The sequence below is a fragment of the Pygocentrus nattereri genome, chromosome 4 (assembly GCF_015220715.1).
Source record: "Pygocentrus nattereri isolate fPygNat1 chromosome 4, fPygNat1.pri, whole genome shotgun sequence".
In the NCBI taxonomy this organism is placed as follows: Eukaryota; Metazoa; Chordata; class Actinopteri; order Characiformes; family Serrasalmidae; genus Pygocentrus; species Pygocentrus nattereri.
Genome location: NC_051214.1, coordinates 29,447,028 through 29,455,770, shown reverse-complemented (window position 1 = coordinate 29,455,770; position 8,743 = coordinate 29,447,028). Strand labels below are relative to the sequence as shown.

The window sequence follows — 8,743 nt, the reverse complement described above, 5'->3', positions numbered from 1 at the left end:
ACAAATGTCTAAGTCAATGCTTTTAGACATCAAAGTTAATGATCATTTTTCACATCCACTGTGGTTGAGTGCTTTAGCCTAGGATGACTAGTTTTAGGTTTTTAAGTTTGCAGTGTTGTTTTTCCTCGTCTGCATCTCAGCTGTTTGATTTTAATGCTATTATGATTTCTATTATATACTTTTATATACTATTATAGACTATTATAATTTCATTGAGTTGGCCTGTCGAGACAGTATGATCTGACAGGATGCTTGCTTTTTTAAGTTTTTAGGTTTGCTCTGTTGTTTTTGTTATCTACGTGCATTTTGGCTGATGATTTTAACTCAGTTATGTCATCTTCATTGGAAAAAGTTGTGTTTTTCATGAGCAGACGGTGCTGGCATTTAGTCAAGTGCTATTGTGTATATGTGAATCCACATGTATCACCATAGGGTGAAAGCATTTGAATAGGCAGGAATACTGCTGGCATGAACAGACTATAGAGTAGTGTTGTAGGATGCGGCATTTGGAAATTGTATTTACCATTTTCCCAATTTTTACAGGCCACAACAAACATTTTCTGCCTACACAGCTGCTCCAAAGAACATTTCAATGGTCTTTAAAAAATTGTAAATGATGTTTATGACTGTGAAGTTTAAAGTTTACTGTAATGTTTAAAGAACCTCAACATAATGCACTGTTTCTTTTTTTTCAGAAATGAACCATTTAGGAACCTCTATTTTTAATAGTGAAACTGTCATTTAATCCTCTCTTGATCTATATATTAATTCCAATAATTAAACAATAGATTTCCAGGATCTTTGATACAATGTATTTGGCTGAATGATGTTCTACATACACAGTCTATATTTTTTGTGTTTAACTTTTTATGATCTCTCTCTTTCATTTCAAAATAGTAAGTGAAGGATCTTCCATGATATAAGCCCTTTAACTTGCATTTGTTCCAGAGTCTGGGAGTCATGAAAACAAAAAGACAACAATCCCCAGGTCCTAATGGATGACTACTAAATGATTCGCAAAAAAGTTTATCTGGAGTTTATGACTGTTGCTGGAAATGGACCTGATTCACTCAGAGAAGATAAATACCACTTGTTTTGCTCCAGTTGTTTTTGCTGAGTTATGTAATCCAGTGGCTCTTGGGTCAATCACCTTCACAATCACATACATCTGACTCAAGGACACAAGCACAAAAACATGGGGGCAATGGCACAAAAACTCCAAAATAGCACTCCAGCTCCATCTCTCAGTATTTTATTCCAGAACAGTGAAAACACAAGTATAAAAGATCTCAATATGAAACTTACATTCACATATATCACCATTGCAATCAATACATTGCAACCCCAAAAATAGCACATAAATTTAAGATCATCAGTAAAATACTTTCTGTTTACTCTACAGAAGGTTTCATACATAATTTTAACCCGTATCAAATATGAAAATATCTAATTCACATGAAAATCTAGTCTATATATTTTTTCTACTGTGCACGTTTTATGCATTAATAAAGTTGATCTGATCATAATATTTCGAACGGCAGTAAATTAGGCCACTGGCATTTGCAAATAGAAAATAGAACCATTTTTGTCATGTGGCTACATTTGTTTGATCATAAAATCTGAACTAGGCCTACTCGGAGACAAAACTAAGATTTTGGCTTACGAATATTAATTGAACCTTTCGTACAGAAAGATGATACTATGTCAGGTCTCTTGGTCGCTGTAGCCCCTTAAAAAGCCTTCGCTTGTGGTGCGAATGGAGGTTCCTGGGCTGTTAGAAGTGCAAAGCTCAAAGAATCTGAAAGTGTCATTTGAAGCACTGCATTTCTTTTGTATCCAATTACAAGCTTACAGAGTTTTGTTCTTTGTGACAGAAAATAGATATACTTTAGCTAAGAGCGTGTTACTCGGCACTGATAGATATTAAAGAAAATATACTTCTTTGAAACTCCGAAACACCCAACAGCTAAACGTCCCACCCCGAAAGTTTCACAGGAAGCCAAAACTGTGCCCTTGGTGGATCCAGTGCATATGAAACTACATCTTGAAAAACAACATCAGAAGTGGAATCAAACACAATATCACAAAATTGTGCTACAATAGAACACTGGAGTTGATATGTTGGTAACGATATGTGTTGGCACAAAGGAATACACCCACCCCAACAACCCCTGGATAGAAGGCAGTCACCTCAAGAGCCAAAAAGGCGGCAATGCTACAATACTCCCAAGCTTTCTCCAACACTTGACAGCACCATGCATGGAGAAGGAAAGCGAACGAGCTGTTGATAAAGGTTTGAATCCAAAAAACACAGTAGAAATTAAAAAAAGGCCACTCGTCTGGGCTCATGCAGTGCAGCTAAAGCCTTTTTTCGTTTTCTTTGACACATTTCACCTTTTTTTTTTTTTGTTCGGTTTTTGCATTGGTCATGCATTAGAGACACATTGCACTTAGCAAGAAGAGCAGACAAGGTAGAACTATGGCATGCGAAGAGGGACATGCAGAACAGCATGCTTGAAGCCAACTTCATTCCCTAGGCATACTTGGAGAAATATCAAAGCTATAATCACATTTTGTTAAAAAAAAAAAAAAAAACATAAAAAAAGATAAAAGAAAAAGAATAAACATGAGAGATCAACTGATCAGACCCACCTATTTAATACAGAACCTGCCAATGAGCCTCAGATTACCTGAATGCAAGTCTGTGGCCTTTGCATGCTCTGAAAAGATCCAGATGTTCAAGAAAAAGAGAACAGAAGGCTCAGAGAACGTTTGACAGCAACCACCAGCTTACTGTGCCATTTAAATCTCATGCAAGCTTGATTCTGTGAGCTAGCACTTCTCGTGCTTCTTGTGCAAGCACAAGGCTAAATCTCCTTTGCCAGCAGCCAACAGGATCAGGTTGAGTGTTAGCCTACTCTTAAAAAGAACAAATATCAAAACCAGTTCTGCAAATGAGAACACGCTGCATGAGCTATTTTTAACCTCAGCAAAAGTTCGGCTTGTGTTTTTTTTTTCTTTTTTTTATCCCCAGCGGATACTAAAGTTTCTTACAGTCGTGTTTATTCATGTTATGGTTCATGAACAGCTAAGCCACCGAATCAACAGGCTAATCAAGCTGATATTCCAGGCTAAGTGAATTTGTGGAGTGCACCGTCAGCAGGGTGGAAATGTATCTCCAAGGCAAGACCTTGCTCTGCTTTTGTGTTTATGCTGGACAGGAAATTTCCATCTCATTGAGAGGTCAAAGGACAGCAGGAAGTCTCTGACGTCGAGAATGTTCCCTCCGTGCGTAAATGTTAGCAGCCGTACAAACACAAACTTTGCTGATCCCAGCCACACAGGGACCTGACCCTTATCTAAGCAATTAGAAGCACTGTAAATGATAGGATAACTGACTGATTTCGGGTTCGTCAGCAGTTAAAAAAGTTTTTGGCCTCTGTGTTCCGTGTCATCACTGTTCAGTCTGGTTTTGGCAAATCACTCGAAAAGGCAACAACTGCAGACAAATACTTTGAAGGTTACAAGTCAGAGATCCCATTTACTGTACATCTGCACAGACAAGTGATTCACCTTGCCCTTTCATATGTTTCCGGTAAACTGAACAAGAACACCAAATGTAAGATTTCTTTCCTGAACTGACTGATTTCGAGAGCACTCAGTTCTCACAACTTCTCTCTTCTCCCTGCCAGGTTTACTCACTGTCTTTTGCATACAACTACACTCACGCGCACACGCACACATAAACACACACACACATGCAATCACACACGCACACATAAAAAATGTAAAATACAGCGCCGTTTTGATTTTAAATGATCAGTCCACACTGCATCCACATGCTCTGAATAGTCGATGCCGTGGCATTAATTCTCTAGCATTACTGAATGTCTTCACACACAAATGAACTAACGCACAGTCACACACACACACCATCACACAGAGGAGGGCATGTGTCCTCTGTTGGTGTGAAGCTGCCATTACTGTAGAACACGTGCTCCAGTTAAGGAGCCCCTGATATCTAGATGGACTGAGGAAGACTCATTAAAACACACACACACATGTGCACATGCGCACATACAAACACACGAAAAGACAAAACTGCTTGTTATGTTTACTTGTGTGTGTAAGGGGAAAGGTTACTCTCCTCATTAGAGAATTCAATGTTTCTCCTCTCGTGTAAACATCATGGTCACCCTGTGGACAGCGAGGTGGGCCTCTTTTCTCTAGCCATGCCCTTCCAGCAACTTTCCCGACCTCTCCTGACTCGTTACTTCTTTCTCTCACACTCCAGCCCTCCATGTCCTCCTTTTTCTCCTCTCGCTCCCTCTTTCCTCCCTCCTCCTCACTTTGCAAATAGGTTGGTCGCCATAGAAACGGTCTCCTCGTCAGTCACACCTCTTTCTCCATGTCAACAGATACAGAGGGCAGGTACAGGATGCTGTTGTTGGAGGGGGCGGGGCCAGGGCCAATGCTGGGTGCTTTGACCCCATAACTGCTCACAGTGGGGGCTGGGCTTAGCTTGGTCCGGATGCAAGGGCTTGTCCTGGAGCGCGTCTGGAAACTGCCCTCATTCGACCGGCCCTCTAGAAAGTAGGTGAGCATCTGACCTTTGCCTTTGACGCTGACCTGACCACGACACAGGAAGCGGTAATGACCGGAGAGGAGGCGGAAGACATCTTCAGTCACCTGCCAGTACACAAAGCACAGTTTGTTAAACATTGGTGTCAGGGTGTATTTGTTGTGGTTTGTTGTGTATGAGGAAACCATATTGTCCTATGGCTTCCTTCTGCATTTTCGAAACAGAAATGTCCTGGCGGCAGGAAAATTGGAGAAAAACAGGGCCAGCCTCTAATATCAGGGCTGACAAAGTGGTCTTCATAAGGTTAGAATCAGTATGGTTAAGTATGGTTATGGTCAGACCATTCTTAATACCTAGACACAATATGCCCAAAAGTTCATCCAATGTTTCTATTAAAATCAAGGGTATATATAGATAGTTTATCCTCTTTTACTGCAGTAAGAGCATATACTCTTCTGGAAAGGTGTTACAGTAGATGTTGGAACATTACTGTGAGGATTTAATTGCATTCAGCCACAAGAGAATCGGTGAGGTTAGGTACTGATGTTGGTTGATTATTTCTGCATAACAAATGCCACTCAAACTCAACACTCAAAAAGCAAGTTCCACTGCTCCACAGCCCAGTGCTGGGGGGCTTTATTTCCTCTATTTGATGCCTGGCATTAGATATGGTGACCATAAGCCAAGTATACATAAAATGATTTAGGAAATCTTATTCTTTGACAACTCAAAATGTTGAGAAAGTGAGTGTGCTATAGCAGCCTTGTTACCAGGAGATGAGGTACATGGTAGGATAATATGAACTCAGTTGTCTATGCTGTGAGACAGAATTTTAAAACTCTGTGTTAACTTTTATACCTCACAATTCCATTCAGCCATATAGAGTAAAGTCAGCATATACTGACTGTACAATGCACATTGGACGACAGCCAATAAAGCTGAAATTTGGCCCAATCCTAATGTTTAGTCAGCCATGATCAAATTTTGAAAACCACAAAGTGGAAATGGGCGTCATTTTGTAGAATGACTCCACTAGGGATCCAGTAAGGAAAAGAAAATAGTAAGTCTCAATCAGTTTCGACCCCACAAAACACTGATCGGTCCGTCTCTGTTTATGCGTACATGACTGTGTTTTACCTGGATCTTGCCCTGTACTCCAGTGCTGTCCATTCTGCTGGCTACATTGACTGTGTTTCCCCATATGTCATACTGAGGCCTGCGAGCACCAATCACTCCAGCAACCACTGGACCTACATTTATACCTGATCAATCAGTCAAAAAAGAAAAAAACATCAATCTTTTTATTCTACCACATAACATAAGAATGTCTACTTGTCAACACTTTTGTGTGCATGTGTAACTACCACACTGGCCATGTACAACGTGTGAGATGTTCAGGACATTCTAACAATACCTACAGGATACACAATACAATACACACACTCACTCTCTGACGCTTTTCCTCTACTCAAGCTTCCAAAGCCGCTCAGTAATACGCATAAATATTTATGACCCTTTAGCTTCACACACACAAGCACTCAATAATTCATTCATTGCTTATTCAAAAGTGTCAGTTCACTCACCCACTCGAAGCACAAAGTCATTGTATGACTGGTAGTTTATCGCATCCAGAACATCGAACATCTCTATAGCAAAGTCAGACACTGTGCATAAATGTGCTGAGATAGACTTCTTGGGCTTTAGGAAAAGAGTAGAAGAAGATGGGAAATGGGATTACAAGTGTTTTTTCAACTCGTGTAAATGACATTAGATCCTACAGTAAAATTCTAATAGGAAAACATTAAAGCACTGGAATGTAGGTCAGTCTGATTCATGACAGCCCAACTTAAAATCATTCAAAGCTATAAGACAAGCACAGCCTTAACAGAGAGTCAGGGCCTGATGCACCAAGCCTTTTGTACCATTCTAAGGCACAAAATAGACTCATTCTGCCCATGGGTTATGTACAAAACTGGCACACAAGCCTAAACCCACAGTTTATGCACTGTGTGCATGGTAAATTGCAAAATGTGCTTCTCTTCATCATGAATTTAAGTGAGGGCCACACAAAAAGAGCCAGAACTGTGCAAAAAGTGGGTGGAGATGTTACACATGCAGCTGATTGCATATTCCATTGGATTTACTAAAGTTTGAACGGACAGTTTTGCAGCAATTTATCCTCTGACTTTTTAAGTCAGGAGTTAATCTCTAAACACGTGCTGTTTCTTTTACAATAGTAAAAGACATAGTGTTTAGATGGAGGCAAGCACCTTAAGCATGTGCTGAAAGACTTTTTACCTACAAAATATGCCAGGATGAGGCCGCAATATACACTAGACGTCTTCACAAGGCAGGTTTACCTAAGTGTCCTGCATGATCTGTAAAATAATTTGCGGGTGGGTTTCTTTTTTAGGCACCGCAGTCAATGCGGGTAAACAGCCAACAGTTTGTGGGCTCATGCGGGGGTTATTATGGCTAGCTGGGTGGGGTGGGCTTGGACAATTATTGGCTGCTTGTAGAAGCGGATGGGCAAGCAGCAAATGAGATGAGTGCGGCAAAGAAAAACAGGTTAGCAATTATCACAAGCTGCAGAACACACGAAGCTATATAGCATTCAGTTAATAGCTTTTGCACATTTTTTTTTCCAAGGAACTCAATTGATATATTTTCTGTTTTGTCTGGACCTTTGTGTGTCATGTTTACACCTCCCTTATTTTAGTGCCTCTTTTAAACCTCGTACCTCACGAGTGTGCATTTAGTGGGCAGGGCTACAGTTTGCGTGATAAGCTGCAATCTTAGTAAATCGAATGCAGATGCAGCGTGGGTGCATCTTGCGGTCACATCAAGGCACATTTTCCACTGTGTCTGCACTCGTACGTACATCTGGCCCCCTGTGTATTATGTTTGATATATTTTTTCACTAAATCCTTACTCTGCAGGTTGGGGTTTAATGAAAGTGTTTTTTTGTGGCATTTTTGCTTTGCAGGCAGAAAAAGTTTAAAATAGCAAAAGGTTTTCAGCATGACACATCAATATTCTCCTCCACTGGGGCCTGCTCTCACATGCCACACACTAATTCTTTTTCTTTGTGTTCTTAAGCTCTACTTCTGTACACACAGACTCAATGTACCTTGGATCCAGTAGTGGGAACAAGGCCAACTGCTGCCATGTAAGTGCTGCCAATGGTTTTGATCTTCTCAATGTCCCTATAGCATTCCTTATCCAACAGCTAGAGAGACATAGAGAGCGATAGAGAGAGAGAAAGGGGAGAGACAAAGAAAAAGAACTAAACAGCTGCTGAAATGGCTTGAATAAATCAAAGCCTTGGTGTATAGGACTATAACAACTCACACAGCAGGAACTCGATTTTTAATACATGAACTCGATGAACCCAGGGAAACACAGATTTGGATATAACAGGCTCCTGCCAGTTTAAACAAGAGATAGAAAGAGCGTTCCTCACCGCGTCAAAGTCTGCAATGATCTCGTTGAGTAACCGCAGACATTCCACACCCATGTTGTTCCCATCCAGTTCGATGTAGAAGTCGTTGAAATTGGGGATGGAGGCAAAGAGGACGCCCACCTGAGAGTAAGACTGATAATACAGGTCCTGAAACAGATGGAGCAAAAGATAATGATCAGCTCCAGTCACTGACTGGAGTAGCAAACTCATAGTTCATATAAATAGACACATAAATTCCGGTATTAGATGCTGAATTGCCCTTTATGGACTGAGATGTTTATGATGATACAGACTATAGCAATTCACAAACATCTACTCTGAGTTGCCAGTGTATTAGGTACAGTTACAATTTACTGCACTCATTCACTTTTATCAGGTACCATTTAGTCGCACGTTATAGTTTTTCAATTGTAGTCAGACTTGTAGTTGTTATCCATTCATCAGTGGAAAGAGACCACCACAGGGTTCATGGTACCAACATAGTTGCGAGATGTTAGTATGTGTTATGCTGGTATATCACATACAGTAACACTGGTATAAAAAGTAAAGAGACTGAATAGTGTGGGGACTACGTCAACTCTTACTCAATTAAAAGTGCAAATATGGAGGAAAAAATATATATAAATTTGAGTTACAGAGACCACATGTCCTCTTTTTCCAGGAGCGGTCCTATTTATGGGACCTAAAAAGCACATCTG

General features: G+C 40.4%; 1 protein-coding gene across 2 annotated transcripts in view; it reads right to left on the bottom strand.

Annotated features, from left to right (window-relative positions):
• Positions 1-1,236: 1,236 nt before the first annotated feature.
• adcy1a (adenylate cyclase 1a) overlaps positions 1,237-8,743 on the bottom strand; it is a 60,094-nt gene continuing 52,587 nt past the window's right edge. Inside the window, exons 16-20 of one of the 2 annotated variants that reach the window (XM_037537965.1) lie at positions 8,046-8,192; positions 7,713-7,811; positions 6,166-6,280; positions 5,720-5,844; positions 1,237-4,689 (exon numbers count right to left, since the gene is read on the bottom strand). In XM_037537965.1, coding sequence (XP_037393862.1) covers positions 4,393-4,689; positions 5,720-5,844; positions 6,166-6,280; positions 7,713-7,811; positions 8,046-8,192 — 783 coding nt within the window. In that variant the 3' untranslated portion in view covers positions 1,237-4,392. The remainder of the gene's footprint in view (positions 4,690-5,719; positions 5,845-6,165; positions 6,281-7,712; positions 7,812-8,045; positions 8,193-8,743) is intronic. The other variant, XR_005130210.1, reaches the window with a different exon arrangement.